At 32.4% G+C, this 22,065-nt stretch overlaps 2 protein-coding genes across 2 annotated transcripts; both read right to left on the bottom strand.

The window, feature by feature from the left end:
• Positions 1-1,869: 1,869 nt before the first annotated feature.
• On the bottom strand, positions 1,870-6,357 carry LOC113404695 (tetraspanin-18-like). The gene is made up of 6 exons (XM_026645656.2): positions 6,197-6,357; positions 5,288-5,476; positions 3,776-3,949; positions 3,358-3,491; positions 2,274-2,379; positions 1,870-1,998 (listed from the first exon to the last, which is right to left on the bottom strand). The coding sequence occupies exons 1-6, from the start codon at positions 6,269-6,271 to the stop codon at positions 1,915-1,917; spliced, it is 762 nt and encodes a 253-aa protein (XP_026501441.1). The 5' UTR covers positions 6,272-6,357; the 3' UTR covers positions 1,870-1,914.
• A 7,289-nt stretch (positions 6,358-13,646) lies between these two features.
• LOC113404698 (superoxide dismutase [Cu-Zn] 5-like) lies at positions 13,647-18,039 on the bottom strand. Its single transcript, XM_026645659.2, has 3 exons — positions 17,737-18,039; positions 16,745-16,995; positions 13,647-13,825 (listed from the first exon to the last, which is right to left on the bottom strand). Exons 1-3 carry the CDS (start codon positions 18,022-18,024, stop codon positions 13,726-13,728), a joined length of 639 nt encoding a protein of 212 aa, XP_026501444.2. The 5' UTR covers positions 18,025-18,039; the 3' UTR covers positions 13,647-13,725.
• Positions 18,040-22,065: the final 4,026 nt, after the last annotated feature.

Genomic DNA, 22,065 nt, shown 5'->3' on the forward strand with positions numbered 1-22,065 from the left:
GTGTTTATCCAATCCGGTTAATTAGTTTTTTGGAATCAATTCACTTGGCAGTAAAGGAAAACATTGTGAGAAAACCTGCATGTGTCGAGCGAAATTCAATTACCAATCTACATTGAAGTAGCGAGTTGGAATAATATCCAAGCCTTCCCCTCAAGTAGAGATGAGTCATTATTCCAATAGTGGAACATTTACAGGAAGTCACATTTTATCAGAAACAATCTTGCTATTAAAAAAAAAAACACTTTATTTTCTACATCCGATTAAAATTCAGAGACGAAAAGTCAATTTATTTCAATGTGTATTTAAATCGATATCTTGAAATCATCATTGGAAAAAAATCTATAAATTAACGGAATTAAATTTTTATAAAGTAATGGTTTATGAATAAAAAATATTTGTGTAAACTAAAACCCAAGTACGGGAAATTTTTATTCTTAAAAGTACGTAACAATATTCTTGTCCGACGTCCTTATCCACAAACTAAAGTACTAATAAGTACACATTTTCACTTGATGGTATTGCTTTGTGCAAACAGTATTATTGTGTTCGGGTTTGATGGGTGGTTGAGCCAGTCCCACTCATACTCAGCCAGCCGTAACTGCAGGCACAACATAACTTCTTAGTTCCCTAGTTTAGTGGCGCATTAGTATTTATTAGAATGTCTATGGGTGGTGGTGTTTACTTATCATCAGGTGGCCCATAAAAAAGACAACTTAAATTTTAATTTAACACATATATTTTGATGTTCCATCTGATCCTAGTTATAGTAGGTTGTTTACACAAATGTAACCTTCTAACGATATTTCCATATGTCGAAATTTGTTAGTAGTTTAGAAGTTATGCAAGAACAGATGATCATAAATACGGGCTGAAATTATAATCCTCCTCTACGCTTTGCCGTAGTCAAGTAATTCAAATAAGAGTATTCTTGTGCAACTTTTGCCTAAAAATAATTGGAATAATTACCCTAAGCCGAGATGGACCAGAGAGCATATTATTCAGGAGGAAAGATGTATGTTTTAGATGAATCGACATTACTGTTTGGTGGTACATTATGTGATGATTGGATGGTACCTACCCAGATGGACTTGCAAAAGTCCCACCACCGAGTTACTATATTTCTCAAATAAAAATGAAGTCAACTTTATACAACCACATTTACGAGTATATAATCTATATTCGTTGATTTCCAGTTAACACGTATTACAGTTATGATATTTTATCATAAAGATAGGGACTCTGCTTTTTGTACAGAAATCTATACTTATCTATATTTATGGTATAACTGTTATTTTAAATACTGTCAAGTATATTCTATCATATCTATTAGATGACTTGAAATAGACTACTACAAAACCCATCACTGACTTATCCGAGTACCCCTGAAATCTCGGAGCAAGTCAGCCACGCGACAGTAAGCGCTCACTTCGATGGCATAGCAAAATATTAAAACTAGTAAGTATGCTTAAGTTGTGCTGTTAATTCTGACTTTAACTACATGGGCTCAATTACCTTTCGCTGCAAAATCGAGTACTTGCGTAAATGACAGCAATACAGAGTTTTTTGGCTGGTACCAACCTAGTAAATCCCGCGATAGATCTATATCTATCTATCTTTTTGCTTACCAAGACTCGCCCCTATATGGTAAATTATTATTATTGGTGTGCACTGTTAAGATTGACACACACACATACATACATCTTGCCAGCACCTTTGGTGACTTTTGATTTGTATTTTTTTTTATTCGAGTGTGCCTTCATGTGCCAGGATATATACCTATACATAACTATACGCATAATATGTATAATAAAAGGAAAATGAAAAAATAATTACGTAATTATTTTTATTTATATGTATGTGGATATTATTGGAAAATGTAAGAACACTCATTATTTATTTAAATTTACAACATGTCTAGTATCTAATACTTTGCACGTAAACTGATACTTCTTTTCTGGAGTTGTTCGCCACCCACATGGCGAGTAACATGCATGCTGCCTGCAAAGAAAATATTTCTATAAAACCAAAACTCAGTTTCTATCTATGTCTATCTGTCTGTAGCTCTTTCTTTCGCTGTACCGAATTTGATGAAAGTTGCTATAAAGTAAGCTTGAACCTCAAGGAGGATAAGCTAGTGACAACTATCTGACAACAATATGATTAATAGATGCCTCATAGAGTTATTGTGTATGAAAACACATAGTTCTTAATTCAGATTTTTATAAAAAGTATGGTTGATTTAACAAAATGTAAAAAAATATTTATAATATAACCTCAAACCAAAAGCTCGTAATGGCAACACCAACGAGCCAATTAGCGTCTGATCTCAATGCATACAAGATTTCATCTTCACAGCCGTCGTTGTAGAAAGTGGAGGACCTGTGAGAAAATAAGTCTATTTGTAAACAGAATATACGGTATAAACTAAATTCTAATATAAGACAAGTCACACCTGTTTACAATCTTTCAAAATTTTATAACATAAATATAATGCCCTTCAAACAAATGGTATTACAAATCTAGTCATTGCCTTTTTATTTATCCACATATATGTACATCACAACATACTATAAAGTCGCTACCCGCCGTCCGTACGCAACCGATTTCAATGCGGTTTTCATAAAAAGAGTGATAAATTATTAATGATTAGGTTGATGAATTAAAAACTACGTTTAAACGTTTAAAATACAATCATATTAAGGAATGCTGGAAAAAAGACAACAAGTTTTTTTACTTTTTCTTTTAATTAAAAGTTATGTATATGCTATATTATATAACTTATATAGTACCCTTAAATTGTACCCGTATGAAGTCAGGTCGGGTAGCTAGTACAAAAGACATAGCAGTAATTTCAACTATATTGAATTTTTATACTACTTGTAATTAAGTGATTAAATGATTAATATATCTAAACTGTTAACATCTTACGAGGATAAAAGATTTGTTAAATAGCTCTACTTTAAAATACACTATTAACAGTTCTTGATTAATATACTTGTATCTATGTACTTATATCCACTTTAATTAAACTTCCAAAGTTCTAAATACAACTTCGTTGACATTTAAAACGCCCCATTTTTCGCGAATCGCGAAGTTTATGATTATGAAACTTTTCGCGAGTGCAATTAAATACGTAGCGATGTTTTGCAGAATATCCCATCAGTTTACATTTATAAATAATAAATAAATAATATTTTTGTAAAAAAATAGCAATTCTTGCGAGCACATGCCTTGCTAAAATGTTAAATTGAACAAGAATAATAATATTCAGATTATTAAATTTACATTACTGGGGTACAGAGAAGTAAACACATTATCCAAATTAAGAAACAAAAAAAAAAAAACAAAAGTACTTACTCCACACAAGATCGGTAAAGCAGTTGCCGTGCGTATGTCGTCCTGGCGCGGAAGGCACGCGGACAGCATGACAAGCTGATCTGCTTACGAACAGCTTCGTAATCATCGGGCCCATTGAGCCCACAGCATTCATACTAAATAAATAAAAATAAACATTTATAAGTTAACATATTAGCGAAATTAAAGCTAAAAACGGGCAGAAATAATTATCTCGGCTAAAAGACGTTAGATTTTTTAAAATAAATATATTTTTTACACAACTGCCCAAAAATAGAGAAAAATGTTATTGGAGTTCATCTAAGGTCATGTATGTATGAAAGTTTATTTATTCCTCCATAACCTTTAAATGCCAGAACAGATTTATCCTTACATTATTCCGAGCGTCACTCTTTACCATAAAAACCATAAAATATCTTACGGTGATTTGCAAATTATCCCAAAGATCGTTATGCACGATATCGTCAGTGGTGTTCCTGAAGAAGTCTTCCCTCAACCACTCGGACACTCTGAACTCCAGCCCGTAGCGTTGCAGGGACACGTATATTGCGATCATCATTTCCAATATCACCATGATCATGAGGAAACCGATGTACTGGATGAAAACACGAAAAAATTAGGTTCTTCAATTAAATACAATTATTTTTGGAGCCCTTGCTCTTCTTTAGTTATAGATATTTTAATTCCGAAAAATCCAAGCTAGGATTATTGAATGACCAATTTTAATAAATTTTATCTTATTTTAATTCTAATGGCACTATTTTTCCTTAATATTCATAACGGTTCTACTTTAGCAATGCATATATGAATTACAAAAAAAAACTAACTTATAATTACAGAATAAAAAAAATTTATTAACTTTATCCTATTTCAAATCAAGAATGGAACTATTTTTCTCTAATAGTGGTTACAGCTTTGAGTAAAACAGTCAGTTATTCTGCACTGAACTACGTTTTCAGTACTATACTAATATATGTAGCGATGTTTAAAACATCGCAATACCAATATATTTGATTCCCTAATCCAATATATTCGTATTTATAGTCACAAATGAGATACAAATTTAGATATTTCTATTTTTTAATGGTCAGCAGTTATTATATAAAAAAAATCTGCAACTGTTACCATTAATGAAAATCAAGTCAAACTCAACTCAAACTCCTTTATTAAATATAGAAGCATTATACTTACTTATTGATAGTCAAATTAAACACTACCACCTGTTCGGAAATGGAAACACCCCGACCTGAGAAGAACCGGCGAAAGAAACTCAGCGGGTCTTTTTTTTTTGTCAATCAAATTAAGTACATATATTGAATATGATTAGAAATAGCCCGGAGGCGATTGTTTCATTCCCAAGGTGTGCTATCAATCATAAACTCACTAATTGTATATAGTACCCTTTCGCAAACAAACGTTCCTTAACAATTTTTTAAAATTTGGCAACAGAAACATTTTACTAATAGTATCTAAAACGGGATATTTACCATGTTTTACGAATGTCTTGTTCACGAGACAACAAGACATTCTTAGATAATGTCGAAATATCGAGCTCCACCAAATAAAAATAAAAAACATGGTAAATATCCCGTTTTAGATACTATTAGTAATAAAAATAACCATGTTAATTTAAAATCTTATACAGAAACATTTTGTTCAAAATTTTTTAAGCAGTTATGGAATGGGTTTTATTTATGATACAAACAAGCGGACGGGCAAATGGGCCACCTGATGATATGTTGTCACCACCAGCTGTAAACGTTGGAGCTGTAAGAAAAATTGACCATTCCTTACATCGCCAATACGCCAATCTTGGGAACTAAGATGTCATGTATCTGGAGTTACATTGACCCTTCAAACAAAACACGACAATAAGCAAAAACGTAGGCGAATGAATAGGTGTTACAAGTAAATGGTATAAAATTAATCTTACGAAATATAGTATCTTGACATCTCCCTTCATTGCCCCCACAGACCCAAATGAAGCCAAACATATGAGTAACATGCAGGCGACGATAATGATGATGTCGCCAGTGAATGTACCATTCGCCCGGTCCTCGCCATATTGCTGAAGTATCTTGGTGTCCACCACAGCGAAAATGAAGGTACATAACGCTACGAGCTGAAAGTACCCAAATAAATACTAATATTATGCCAATCTAAAGTCTAGTTGCGTTCACCTGAATGAAATTTAAAATGACGGTTTCAAATTATAGGGACTATTATAGAAATACTTAGAATTTAGTATTCGACTAAAAAATTAATGGCTGTAATTATTTTACTTTGAAATTTGTTCATGAAAATATGTATTTTTAGTTATGATGATTTCTTTCTTTATTATAAATAACATTAAAATTTTAAAAGGATTGACAAACAGAGGAGAATTGGAACTAAACTGATTTATCCTTAGCTTTTATAGAATAATGATAGATAGACGTGTCAATTAGGCATCTGATGATAAGTGGTCACCACCGCCTGCTGACAAAAGCGTTGTAAGAAATATTAACCTTTCCATAGATCGCTAATGCACCACCAACCCTGGGAGCTCCCAAAACCCTAAGAGAACCACTATTATACTGGCTCATTCATATCGAAACTCAACGTTACTATGTATGGCTATTTGGCGATATAATATCTGACGGGTGAGTAACCAGGCTAACGTCTAGACATTTTCATTTTGACGCGAGTGTCAAATAATTAACTAATTAAAATACACAGTCATGGTATTTATTTCAATAATATACAATATTGAGCAAAACAAAGATCAAAAATTGTAAAAAATATTTTCATCGCAAATTACTGTGGGCAAAATTTCTTTAGTGTTACGTATAAATATACTTACAATGCAACATCCGTTCAGCAACAGAAGTAGTGTTTTGGCACAACTGCGACTTACATTATTAACATCCACAAACATTTTTATATGTAGACCTTTTTATTGGTTTTACTTTAATACACTTGTTGTCGACCGACCATTTGACATTGACTAAGCCTATGGTCGATTTCCATTGTATGAAACGCTATGAACAGTCAGTAACAAACATAGGAGGAATAAAATAACACAAGCTAGAATAGTCTTTAATTAGATATACAGAGGAGCTACAATTGTGTGATGTTTTTATAATGTTTTATGTGTTGAGAATTAACAGATGATATAAATTTATTTCAAAGTAACGTGAAATCAATATATTGCTGTATACACTTAATTACATGTAATCTATACATATATTTATAATACAATAATCAATAATCGTCAGTTACAAAAAGTAACAAAACTTCCTCGCTGCAGTTTAGTTTAAGCCTTAAAGATATAAAAAACACTTCAGTCTTAGGTGCATTTTTCCTAAAGTTTCAAGGGTGAGTGAGCCAATGTACACATGGTTAGCGGCGTATTCACGTGCAAGGGATAGTTAATATATATTACAGTAGCAATATCTGCTGATGAGATGTGGAGATCACTCATTTTCAAATATAATTATTATAAAAAAATGTCTATAATTATAAAAATTGTAACATAAAGATTAAAATTTTTGACACGCTCATTAAAATATCGTTGTTACTAGAAGTGACGAGCTAGCTAATATTCATTGGGTAGCCTGAATTATATAACTAAACACTGAACTATGGGCTCATAAATGTATCAATTAGAATAAATTGGATTTGCAACGAATATTAATATTACTCTTAGACCCTAGGTCGCCGAATACTTAAAAAGTAAAAGTGAAAAAATATAAAAATACAAGAAATTAAACAAGTATATTTTATCAATGCTAAACATACATTCCTAGTTCTAAAGGGCGCAATTTTTAACTTAATGTATCTAAAAGATTAATGAAAAGAATCTTACGTAAATTATTTTTCAATTATAATCAAATTAAGATAAACTAACTAGGTACGTACTTTTTTGTATACAACAGAAAAAAAAAGCTGATTAATTGAATTATTATTTTTGTTTTACTAATACCTAGTGTTAGCTGAACTTAATTATTAGTAAAGTTATGGTGCATATAAATCAACTTTTTCGCGCGAATTTTGGAATTGCGCACCAATTATCGAACCTTTAATCAGACTATATAGTTTGGCCAGATATTTGACGATTCGACCACAAACCCGAACATTATAGTCGTTGTAACACGAGAAAAAAATATTACATATCTTCCATCGTAGTTGTATGCAATAAACAATTTAACTTCACATTTATCTAATATGCACCCTAACCCACTTGACGTTGTTGACTTGAAAGCAGTTACCGAAGCAAAGGAATTGAATTGAATAAGTTGATCTCGAATAGATTTATCAATCACAAGCTTTACATCTGTCTTCTCATGGTTAGAACTAAAGTTTTAATTTCGAAATTAAATGGAAATCAGGGGCCATCGAAGTATTATTTCAAGATGAAGAGTAAAACATTTCAATACATAACAAGAATAATCTTGATTATTGAGCGTTTTTTTCTTTAAATAACGATTGTACGATATGTATATGCTATAGACGTAAGACGTTGGATTCTAGAACACCTTATACTGCAACTGACCTTATGGCACGTCGATCGATAGAAGTTGGCGTACCTAACAATGTTATACTCGTATATAGCAATATAAATAAATAATCAGTATCAAATGAATGATTTCATACATAGTTATTCGTTTAATACAATAATTTCTTAGAATACATCAATTCTGACCCTTTACCTGATTATGTTTGTTTAATACTTTGTATAATATTATAATAATGGATTACAAATTGAAAATGAACTTGGTTTAAAGCTTATTCCTATATTTTGTAAATTTATTATAGATATTATATCTATATTTCTTGAATAGAAAATATTAATGATCATAGTAAGAACTACCGATTTGCATGCGCAAACTAAAACTTGAGATAATAGGGTGAAGGAACAAATCAAGCTATTAACAGAAGCGTTTTGGACATTTACCAAGATACTGTTGTAAAACTGTCCAATAAGAGACTCGCTAAGCCAATGCAGTCGAGAAATAATTGTTATAAGTTGCCGCCGTCCCCATCAGGTCCGTCTGAAATAGGGTAAATGAACCACTCGCCTCACGCGTTTACTCGTCTCCGCCAACCAAGATTGGCAATACTCTGCAGAGTATCGCCGATACAATTGCTCACCTCGCTCCCTCGTGAGAGGCCTCGTGGAACCTTGTGGACCAGGATTATGGTTACAAAAGGAATATCTTATATATATCTATACTAATATATAAAGCGGAAGAGTTTGTTTGTTTGTTTGTTTGTTTAAACGCGCTAATCTCAGGAACTACTGGTCCGATTTGAAAAATTCTTTTTTTGTTGAATAGTCCATTTATAGAGGAAGGCTTTAGGCTATATAACATTACGCTGCGACCAATAGGAGCGCAGCGACAGTGAGAAATGTTGCAAAAACGGGGAAAATTATTCACATTTATGGACTTTCGATGCGTGTGCAGCATAAACGTTTTAAGTTACTCAAAAAATGTGTATGAAAGATATATTCCTCTTTTAATAATAAAAAAAAGTCCGTGACACTATATGTCTATTTGTTAAGAGTGTGCTAGCAGGCGGGGCGCGGCGGCGGATGAGGGGGAGGCGGGACAGCCCCGCCGCCGCGCTCGCCACTCTCACCCGCGGGTGTAGTTCTGCGAAGTAGCAATGCACATAACGACTTAAAAAAATTAACATTCTTAATAGTTAAATTATTTATCAAAATTAGGTTTTGTTATCAGCTTATTTGCTCATTATTTTTTATCGTTTAAAATCGATTATATTTAAATCATAATGTGCTGTAGTTTTAACTTACGATATAAGATAAAATGTCAATGAACATTCCTTCGTACTTTGCAAGTAAACAATTCAAACGTTTCACGGTATAAATAAGGTATAAAAATTACATTACACACGTAAAAAAGTTCAAAATGGCGAGCGATACTTTCACCGATGCAGATTAATCATCACTGAGAAAATAAATTATATAATAAACAAATAAGCAAATAGGTGAATATCGTTTAAAATGACTACACAAATAAATTAGTGGTTCAATATTTCAAGTAATTTCTATTACGTTCAAGCATATTCAACACGGTTGTACTATAATCACCTTATGAAATAATAACACCAAAGGAGAAACAATCTAAACTTCTTATTGTTCGGTTTGTTTATCTTATTACGTTTAAGTTAATATTATTTGTTTTCAACCGTCTTCAAAAAAGAGGAGGTTATCAATTCGTCTGTATTTTTTTTTTATATGTTTGTTACCTCATAACTTTTCACTGGATTTTGATAATTTTTTTTTGTTTGAAAGGTAGTGCTTCCCGTGGGGCCCCATTTTAATTTTATCCTGTTACGATGATGGTATCCCTATGAAAACGATATAAGTCTTAAATGTGCATTATGTATGTGCGCGATAAATAGGTGAATAACTCAAAATTGTGCCAACCAATTTTAATGATTCTTTTTTTATTATAAAGGATATACTTCAAGGGTACTATGGTGAAAGTTTGGTAAGGTTCTGAGCATAGGATCCTTGACAAAGTAACGGTACGGAAGGGAACGGAACAATTCTAAGGAGCACGTTAGCGATACTCGGCCGAATCTTTTAGAAACAAAAATTTTGACAAAAAAAAAACCGACTTCAAAAGAGAAAAAAAGTAATATGCTCTAAAAAGTAAAAAATAATTGCTTATTATTCTACAACTTAATAATCAAGTAACTTATTCTACTTACCAATATGTAGGTACGTTCTGTGTTTCCACGCAAGGAGATAAGTATGTACCTACCCACTTTAAATCTAACTTAACACAAACCTATGAATAACAAACAATGATCACAATATTTTTTAGATTTATACTATGTAAAATGAAATTAAAAATATTTAGACTATTTAAAAGTCAGCAAAGTTATTACGATAATATATTATAGTTAAAATTATTGTTATTTTTGGAGGCGGTGTCAGCCAAGGTAGGTTTGTAAATATATGATATACTCCAAATTTGTAAATCTGGTCTATCGATAAATACACTTCTTCTTGATGTTTTTTTAAACCCTATACGTACATAGTGGTCCTATATAATGACAAAAAATTGGAATCAAAATTGAGTGTTTAAGCAAACATGTCTACCGTCAGGTATTACAATTCATGAACTTTTCTCCTAATCCAAGACAAAGAAAAGTCATTCAGATTTACTATTACATTTCCTGTTGAACGTTTTGTTTGTTTTGGCAGAGTATGAATTTTGTTTGTGATTTATTTATTTACAATTCACTTTTTCTTTTGTCTTACATCCAGATGTCGATACACCTGCACCGAATTGTTAACAAAAAAAATATTCGCAATCATACACTATTGTACAATATTTCTTTTATGTTTAAGAAAAGGGTTGTCATAATTGACCGTATAACAATAAGCAATAAAAACACAGATGTTGGTAATTTATTTAGACAAACTTTACCGGTAATTTTAAGAGGAACTAGAGCAGACATTGTAAGGTCTTGCCTTAAAAGTTCACCGTTATGGAAATTTGTCCATACCTTAAAACTATCTACGAATATGAGAGCACATTTGGGGGGAGGAAGTACAAATTTTCCTTCAAAGTTACTTTTAATAGGAGATGGAAAAGTACCTCATTCTGAAAATAAAATTGAAATTGATCGCGATTTAGGAGAAAAAGTGACTAGCATAGAGGATTTAATATCAAAAGTTTACCCTAATATCGTCGAAATAGAAAATAAACATTACCAATAGATGTGTCAAAGGGCAATATTGGCGGCGAGAAATAGTAGCGTTGACGAAATTAACGACCTAATTTTAACCAAACTTCCAGGCGATATAACTACCTACACATCTATTGATAATGTAATGGATCAAGAAGATGCTGTCCATTACCCACAAGAGTTTCTCAATTCTTTAAACCTGAGCGGCCTTCCACCACATTCCCTGAAGTTAAAAATAGGTGCTGCGATAATTTTACTCAGAAATCTTAAACCACCAAATTTATGTAACGGGACCCGCCTTCAAGTAAAATTCCTTCGCAATAACGTGATCGTTGCAACAGTTTTGACTGGTCCGGCAGTTGGTCAAACAGTGCTTATACCTCGCATCCCAATGATTCCAAATGATTTACCTTTTAATTTTAAAAGAATTCAATTTCCCATTAAGTTATCTTTTGCCGTAACCATTAATAAATCACAGGGCCAAACATTTAAACACGTAGGAATCGATTTACGTCAAGACTGCTTTTCACACGGCCAACTATATGTCGCGTTGTCAAGATCGGGTTGCGGGCAAAATCAGTATGTTCTTCTACCACAAGAAAATAAAACTAAAAATATAATCTACGCTGAAGTACTGTAAAACATATTATTAAATCTTATTGATGATTATAATAACAAAAACCAACGTGAGCAATCAAACGATAATCATGATAGTGTTTCCGACAACTACGCGAACGAAGTCGCGGGCACAGCTAGTATATATATATATATATATATATATATTTTTATAGTATAGGTAGGCGGTCGATCAAATACGCCATCTGATGGTAAATAGTCACCACCAGCCATAGACAATGACGTCGTAAGAGATATTGACCATTCCTTACATCGGCAACGCGCCTCCAACCTTGGGAACTAATATGTTATATCCCTTGCATCCTGTAACACTGGCTCACTCATCCTACGAACCGGAACTCAACAATAATGCGTACTGCTGTTTGGTGGTAGAATATCTGATAAGTGGGTGGTACCTAGACGGGCTTGCATAAAGCCCTACCACCAAGTAAAAACCGACAGAAACCAGTTTTTAAGTCGCCTGAATATTTATTTATAACTAGCTAATGTCCGACTAAACTATTATTCAACAACTTGTGCACAGTTCTATGACAGAAATCTTCGCTAAAGTGACAACGACTATCATACAAATTAGAACTCTATCGAATCATTTAACAGGTTTTTATGCAATAAGAAGACGGGCGGACAAATCTGCCGTCGCCTATCAATATTGGTGCTTTAAGAAATGTTAACCATTTAGTAAATCGCCATCTTGGGAACTGAGATGTTATGTCCCTTGTGCCTGTAATTGGCTCCACACTGGCACACTCACTCTTTGAATCGGAACACAACAATATTAGGTACTGACTTGTGGTAGATATCTGAAGGTATCTACCCGGTCGAATTTGCAAGAAGTCAAATTACTAAGAAGCGCTCTAACGAGTATCATCAAAATATGAATGAATGAATAAACACACAAAAAAAAAGTAAAACAAAGTTAGTAAAATACGAAAAATAAATGTTGATTACGTGTGTTGTACAATGGGCGGACTTATGGCTAATTAGCCATCTCTTCCATACAACCCAATCTGAGAGAGATTTTCAAAACCAACGGCGTAGGCGATGCAGTCATAAACTTAAATACAAATATTTACACACTGATACTTATACTTAAAACAAAATATTATAATTTATTGGTGATAATATTTCATGAACAGACTCGACCCCGAGCATTACTTTATATATGGATGCCCACCTCGCTTTCCTCATATAATGAAGGGAGTGCATCAAGTAGACTAACGATGAACGCTTCATTCATAGATGATTATACTGTTTGTTATTGTTTCCCTTTTGAAAAAATATTAATATGTCCATACTAATACTGTTGTCGTCCAGACCGATTTCGACCATTGCAGTCAATATCATAAGAGTCCAGCCAAATATACAGGATATCATGTTATGTGCGTGCAAAGGTGCACTCTGTAATCCCTCTCTTTCATAATCCGATGGGACGGAAAAATAGGACGACACGACCGCAAAGAGACAGCCGCAGGACAAACGGCTTTACATGTTGTCCGAGGCACAATTTACAATTTAAATTTTTCGATAGTAACTTTTTGGGTGGACCTGGGGCTTGAACCCAGGACTTCGGGTTCTTTGGCCTAATGTCTAGCCGCTAGACCAAGAGGCAGTCATACTATTATAATCTATACTAATATTATAATTGCGAAAGTAAATCTATCTATCCGTCTGTCTGTCTGTTGCACTTTTAATGAAGCAAGCTTGAACTTCAAGGAGAGACATAGTTTACTTTTTGCATGACGCTTGACGACAAATCCCTTAAGCGAAGCCGCAGATGACTACTAGTAACGTATGTTCTGTACTGTAACTAGTAACCGTACTAAAATATATAGATAATAAATAGCTTTGTGCAAACACAACATAAATTATACAGGTAATAAAATAGCTTTGTGCAAACACAACAAAAAGTACGAGTCTTTTCTAAGTATAAAAAGAAGTTAAAAACAAAAGAAAATCAAAACTTCTTTATTTATGTAAATGAAAATAACAACAATAAATAAATTATGCGTGTATTATTGAATATATAATTTACTGGAACAGAGCGACGTTGGCTGATACTAGGAAGCTCGCAATTGTAGCGGTCACGAATTTGGATGCTGCATTCATCATCCATCCATTAACAGGACTCCTGAAAAGAAACACAATTACTTATTAATAATTATTTTTAGCACGACTATAATTTATCATTTTATATAAAAAATTAAGTTCAGATAAGAGTTTTTTAATTTAAATAGTTTTTTTTATAATATATATAATACGAGTACTATTATAATGAAAGGAGAATAGATTACTCAGAATAGTGATTATGTTAAAGATGGAACTTCCTTCCAGTCAATAATATTTTCGAATGTCACTGGCCAAAACTGTTAAACCCAGCTTTCTTGATTTTTGTGTAGAAATTTGACAGAATGACAACTAATAAAAACATTGTAATCGTATACCATGTAATGTTAACTTTTAAAGTAGGATATAAACGGCCAATTTTGTTTAGATAAGCATTTTTTGTCTCTCTGTCCTAGTTGTCTCATAGATTCTTAAGCAATTGTTAGTAAATACATAATTCATTTTACGAGATCAAACGAGATCATCTCTAGTCGCCTTTGCTCTCTGTCTTGTTTGTCTTGAAACTATAAGCAAATTAAATTATGCGGTTCCCTCTCAAAAAAAAGTATGCCAGCCTTCTCAGATACCCTGATGCAGAAATTCGATTCGATGCAAAAATTTCCATAACTAACCCGATTAAAGTTGTAATCAGTTAAGAAATACTTTCAAATAAACGATGTTTGGTGTAGCTGTATTTATATTAAATAAATAGAAATTTTATATACTGTATACAAAAAAATATATATACATTAATACGCAGACAAAAACATTTATGACCCTTTTGCTTTATTACTATTTGCGTGTAGAATGTTTACATTCTGCACGCAAACAGTAATGTGCCTTTTGGTATATTTAAAATTTTTATGGAGAATGGGTGACGAAAGCTAATATGTGCTTAAAATTAATTTGTGTATTATAAATATATAAATTAAATTAATTAATAAAACGAAAATAATAGAAGAAATTCGTTGCAATTCTTAGTTTAATGGCTCTTAGTTGTGCCAACTTGGTTACTAGTCCTTACTCGTGTAACACAATAAACATATTTTGAACAGGGCACAGATAATTTCACCATCGTTCGTTCATACTGCCAATGAAAACAACATAGTTTGACATGACGTATGTTGTTTTTAATCAAAAAGTAGTTATTTGACATTTACCTTTTTTTTTTCTTTTATATGAATAGGTAACGTCCAAATGAGCCTAATTTTTTAAATCTTTCAAAATCAATGTATCATACTTTTTATTAGCATTGAGTAATGGTCGGATTTTGACCAATGAGCGACCCCTAGTATGCTTAAAAATGTTAATGCAGCATTTCTGTGCTGTACCCTGTAAGTTACTAATAATAGTTCACGACAAACATTTTATTCAAATATTTGTCGAACCGTTAACTCACCAGCTAACATTAACCAATGATATTAGTGATGGGACTTGTTTTGGATTTATCGAATTTATGGTTGAATAACTAATACGCAGTTAAAATGAGTGATCTTTATTTTCTATAAAAAAAAATAACAATAAAAATTGGGACGTATTTAGGTTTATGAAGCTATAACTTGATTATTTTTCCACATAGGATAAACATGGAGTCAACATTTAATTATTTAGTCGTATTCATCGTATATACCACATGTAACGTACTTTTTGGGGAAAACCAAATGTTAGATTTCTTTTATTTCGATGTATCGCGGGCAGCTTACTTAAGCAGTTTGTATAAGTCAACAATTAGAAATATCGGTATAAGTTTCCGTATATATTGAACTTTTATCTTGTATATAAAAATTAATATTTATTTGTTTCATTTTTATACCATTCATCTAATTGAATTAAAGGTGTTGCTGTTGATGTTCAGCACGTGGTAGGGCTCTGTGTAAGCATGTCTGGGTAAGTACCACCCACTGATCATATATTCTACCGCCAAACTGCAATATTTAGTGTTGTTGTTTGCCAGTTTGAAAGATAAGCCCGCGTAACTACAGACACGAGGGACATTACATATTAGTTCCCAAAGTCGATGCATTGGCGATGTAAGGAATGTTTTTTTCAAGGCGCCAATGTCTATGGGCTATGACTTACCATCAGGTGGCCCATTTATTCGTCGATCTACCTACGCCATATAAAAAAAACCCTCGCATAAATGTTTCTGTTATACTTCTATCAACGTTAAACAATTATTTACAGCAACTTTAAAAGAAGCGTTTCAATAGATGCTTTTTCTAAAATGTTATCAGATTTCAAATATTTTTAGTATTGCGTTTTGCAAAAATTCTAGGTGTCTTTTAAAAACACATATTTAATGTACCAAAAATAAATATATAGTACACATACCTACACATTTTATTAGAACACGGTGTATGTAGAATATCTACCCTAAGTCATCGAATAAGAGAATATTAATTCGCTCGATTTGGTACGCTTAAAAGGAGCGGAAACAGCTGTTACCCGCGACTCCTCGCTGTCCTTTTTAAAATCTATGTAACCCTTAGTCGTGATGAGTTAACAAATAGTCAGAGTTACTTCTGGATACACAATATTAGTAGACATTCCATAACAAACTACGGTCATTATTGACTTCTTATTTTGAAATATATAATATATATTGTCTATTTAAATGATTAACCTGTAAATATTCCACAGCTAGACTTAGAACTTCTTTATTTTTTTAATATTATAGAGACAAAGCAATTTTCTTAAAAAACATGGTATAATCAAAACGGTAAAGGTTCTCATTCAAATTTTTGGAAAAGATCTGCATCGTTAGATAAAGTATTTTTTGGTGTTAGTTACTAAATTTGATTTTTTTAATAATATTAACTTCTACTGCAGACACGTACAGTGAGAGAGACAAAAATGACGTATATCGAATAAAAATCTTTATTAACAATATTGAGCTGAATCATCTTATAAAATAAAGAGAGATTAGTCTTTACGAAACAATTACAAAATTCCGATAACGCCGCAAGCAACGCGACCACCAGCGTTGCCAGTCTTCTTCGAGTCAGGGTGGTCCGATCTGCCGAAGTCGTCTGCCATCTCGTGAAGCACGACAGCCCTGCCAATGATGTTGTGGGATCCGTAGAGAGCTATCACGCTATCAGTGAAGTCAATGTTACTGAGCTGCTCGTTGTCGAACTCCACGTTGCCGAGGTCACCAACATGACGGTTTTCGTCATCAGGATGACCATGGTCCTTCTGTCATGTTAAAATACATAAAATATTATATAAAAGTATAGAAATATTGTCTAAATATGGATGGACTGACAAAGTTCAAATTGAACTAAATGTTATAAATATACAAATATTACTAGCTATTCCCGGCAGACGTTTACTGGGAGATCATTTTAATTTATAACGAGTACGAGACCTTCCCGATGACATTCCTCACAAAAAAAATCAGGTGAATATTATCATTCTAATAGCGGTGATAAATTCCCAATTATATTCCTATCCAATTGGAATATTCTGACCAAAATGCAATTGGACCGATGTCTTTGTAGAATTCCAAAATGGCTTAATGGAATAATATATTAATAATTATTAAAACGTTTCGATTCGATTGCGATGTGTCAATTTGTTAGTAGATTCTACTGTCAATTTGTCTGTCTAAATACCAATTGTCATAGCAATCGGTTGAAAAGGTTTAGAAGTTGACGTGGTACAGCGCAATCTTGTGCGATAAGAAAATGGTTCTTTTAAAGTTATCTCCAAGAAACTATATATAAGATCTTTATCAACTTTCATGATAATCGGTCAATTGGCATTAAAATCTGCTCACTCCAAACAGATAGACCAATTCCAATTCTTTTAAGCAATTAAAAATTATGCTCAGTTACGAAGAGAATTTTTAAATTATACTCCATTTTTCCAGACATACAAGAATTTGTTGGTAAATTTTCTATTATAATAAATAAATATACTAAAAAAAAATCGCACCTTGTCAGGGTTGAAATGTGCTCCAGCTGAGAGGCAACCGTTAGTGATATCTCCGGTCTCGTGGATGTGGAATCCGTATTCACCAGGTGGCATACCATAGATCTTTCCCTTTACTTCAACCTTGCCATCCAGCTGGGTGAAAGTCACGTTACCGTGAACATCACGGCCATCAGGACTAGCCAGGCGAGCTACTCCACGGAGTGGACCTTCTGCGTGAGGTACGGAGGGCTGGAAATAAATGAACTGATATATTCCGTATTCATTTTTATTACATACTAAATGAACCATATTTTCTTAGTCTTATCGCAGAGTCCAATACTGAATTCTATATTGCTTGTAACTAAATAGTAATCAAAATACTTATTATATAGTAATAATGCTTATGAATTGTTAAATATATACTGCTGGTCAAGAATATCTCCGACCTGAGGATAACTGACAAAATCTAGTCGCGTGCCGTGTTAACAATTGTAGAAAATATTTTATGAACAGTTGTGTTATATTTATTTGGCCTGAACGCCATCCTTTCCAGCCAAGTACATCATCTACAGATGTGGTATCGTTTTTAATTAATTATAAATAGATGCACTGTCGTGATAACTGTTTTGTTGGTGACTGTCTCGCCATTTTAGGAGGTTCGGGTATTACATTACAATTAACTTATAAACCTCAATAGGTTTATATAAATATATATTAAGGTATATATAAATATAATATTATTATATATTTCCCGATCCCCTGTTTATTATTTTCATGAGCTGTAAATAACTAACATTGTAATATTGTATTATACATTTATACTTACTTCATCGTGAGTGTGTGTGTGAGTGTGTGTGTGTGTGTGAGCTCCAACGAAGATAGCTGCCGAAGCGAGGAGTACCAGTTGATACATCATATTAACTTATATTTCTGAAAATGTAAAAATATTTAATACATAAAACTAAAAAATAAGCGTGTATACTATAGGTATATAATAATATAATTATGTAAACAATTATTTACTTTTTCATGAGGATAACTTATATACTTAATTAAATTACTTTTTTATTTGTATTAATGATACTACAGTTGATGAATAATTGGAAATCCCTTCTTGTAACGTGTTTAAAAATAAAAATAAATTTTAGTTTTAATGACTAGTGATGATATTAAATCACTTTTTTTTATTAAATAATAAAAATATGGATTCACTTTTATTTACGCTTTTTGTATTCCTAATTAACATTTTACATCACATTACATTAGCAGCCGGTAAATTTCCCACTGCTGGGCTAAGGTCTCCTCTCCTTTAATGGAGAAGGTTTGAGTTGAGTTGGCATATTCCACCACGCTGCTCCAATGCGGGTTGGTGGAATACACATGTGGCAAATTTAGTTGAAATTAGACACATGCAGGTTTCCCCACGATGTTTTCCTTCAACGCCGAGCACGAGATGAATTATAAACACAAATTAAGCACATAAAAATTCAGTGGTGCTTGCCTAGGTGTGAACCCGATATCATCGGTTAAGATGCACGCGTTCTAACCACAGGACCATCTCGGCTCATTCCTAATTAACAAAATTTTATAATTACAAAATCAAATTTATCAAAGAAATATTAAAAACAGGCTATATAATAGTCTAGACTAAATTTAAGTTTTCCTTAAGTGATTAACCTGTTAACCTGTTTTGACCGTGAACTCGTTTGAAGGTAAATTTCGTCTAGAAGCTTCTGGAATTTCCTTGGCAACATTTAAAGCTATTACTGATTTGGCACATTTAAAATAAACAACTGCTGATAGTGATATCCTATAAAGTGATATAAAAATATACCAAATTAAAAAAAAATAGTTAGTATATTATGTACTTAGTATAAATTGTCTGATTCTTTAAATAATCCATTCTAGTTAACACATAGGCATGAATAAATGTTTTTTTTTTACCAAAAACAATTAAATCCTAATTAAATTTAAACTTATATTTTCTTATTTAAATGTCGACTTTGTATTGATATTCTAAATTTTTGTATCTGAATTTATAAAAAAAAGAACATTTGCTGAGACACCAAACCCTAAGTCCGCAAATCAAAATAAATAAGGAAATAAGATAAAATTATTGTTACGTAAAGTTGAGAATAATTCAACAGGAAAATTTCATACCTACATATTACTATTGATAACGATCATCGTATCAGATTATTTAATCATCCGAATGAATTGCAGATCAAGGAAAAGCTCGATTAAATACCATAAACAATAATAAACTTCTTTTGCATGACAACGTAGTTTATGAAGTCATCTGACATATGCTGATTTGCATAAAAAATAAATATAAGTACTTTTTTATAGTAATAAATAATATTGATTTATATGTGACCTTTATAGAAATAACCTTATTGGTCGATGTCACTGAAGATTTATTTTTTATTCTTATTTTTAATTAGCAATCAAACAAAACAAAAACAAAATACGGTCGACGAATTGTGGACAAATGATACGGAGGACAAGTTTTATATATAAATACTACCAGCGCTCGAAAATTCTACCGACATAATTAAGATTTTTGTAGAAAATTACTTCGTCAATTGTTTAAAAATTTTAAGAACTATATGGTTAATTTTTCAAATGATAATAACCTTGCAAAACTATATTACAAACACCATAAATAACATTAATTGATGTACAATTTTTAACAAATCTAATACATTTTCCAAAATAAATATTGTTATTCTAATAATAATGACAAATTCTAAATAAATACAGAGTAATAAAACAAATGGTATTCCCATATATTAAGTATTTATAAGTATTATTCAACGAGATCAACTAAAAAACTCTGTAATGGATAAAAACTAAATTTAAACGAGTACAATACTTACTATAATAACCTGGCTTAATAGAGTAATGACTTCGAAATTGTAATGAAGATGTAATTAGATAAGTTTATGAACAACAGGATACCACGAGTTAAAATACAATATGGAGCAATACGGTTTAAAGCTTAGTGCATAAATTGTCTTTTCAATTGCGCATGAATATAAATTGGCGGCACAAAATTTAAAATAATAGTGGTCGGAGAACACAAAAAAGTAAAGAATTTTCGAGAAGACTAGTACATTACTAGTGATCCCTGAAGCCAGATCATCAAAGAGGTCATCAGAAAATAGTTTTTATATTAAAACTCTTCAAACCAAACACTATTTTGTCAGCAATAACAGACTATTAATGTGCCACTGTTAGAAATCCGGTCCAATTTCATTTAAAGAAAGGCCTAATAACATACAGTCAATTATTATAATAACTTGGCAGGTACCACCCACTCATTGTAATTACATTCTGCCGCAAAACATCTGTACTTCATATTATTGTGGTCCGGTTTGAAGGGAGAATGAGCCAGTATAGCTACAGGCGCAGCGGACATAACATCGTATTTCACAATGGTGGTGATGTGAGGAATGATTAATATTTCTTACAGTAGCAATATCAATGCAGTGGTGGACCATTTACGTCGAAAAAGATTTATTAAAAGTAAATAAAGACACAAAAGCAACGATATTCGACGAATACCTACTTTTAAGTTCTTTTGTCAATTCTACTAGCGATTTGTCTGATGAATTCAATTCAACCGACACACTCGAATGCTTATCCACTTAACAGCTTCATCGTACTTCTACAAACCACCACAATCAATCACAAAGACTAACCATCTGCACAGGAGGTATTTTAGTGTACATGTGTGGATGCACACACACAGGTGCATGATACTCCTGTAATAAAATGACCTGAGTAAATCAATGTCAAACGTGACAAGTGCTTTCAAAGTACCGAGCGTTATGCTGCAATCTTACTTCACGTTTATTGTCATTCCTTGTCAAAAAAAATTATCGCCTGTCATAGGATTCAAACCTTATGTGCTAGTCGTTTAAATCGGGATACCCAATCGTAGCAATATTGTAAACAACATAAATAGATTTTAAACAATTAAATCAAATTAATAATTGAATATTTTTCTGGCGAACTGGCAAATGGGCCAGACCTGAACATAGACATTGGTACAGGAAGAAATATTAATTATTTTTCATATAAGCAATACGCCATCAACTTTGGGAACTAAGATTTTAAGTGTCCATCCTTCACACCGGAACAATAAATACAGTTGTTTGGCAGCAGAATATCTGATAAATGTGGAACCAGGCAGGCTTTCACAAAGCACTACCACTCTCGTGGGACTCTTGATGTTATTTGGCCGATAAAAATAATTGGCCAATAAATATAAAAATAAACAAGACCATTTAGTTAGACTAAGCAAATATTTAATATTCGTATATTCTACTGGACCATCTCGGTCTC

This window comes from Vanessa tameamea, chromosome 8 (assembly GCF_037043105.1).
Source record: "Vanessa tameamea isolate UH-Manoa-2023 chromosome 8, ilVanTame1 primary haplotype, whole genome shotgun sequence".
Taxonomy (NCBI): domain Eukaryota; kingdom Metazoa; phylum Arthropoda; class Insecta; order Lepidoptera; family Nymphalidae; genus Vanessa; species Vanessa tameamea.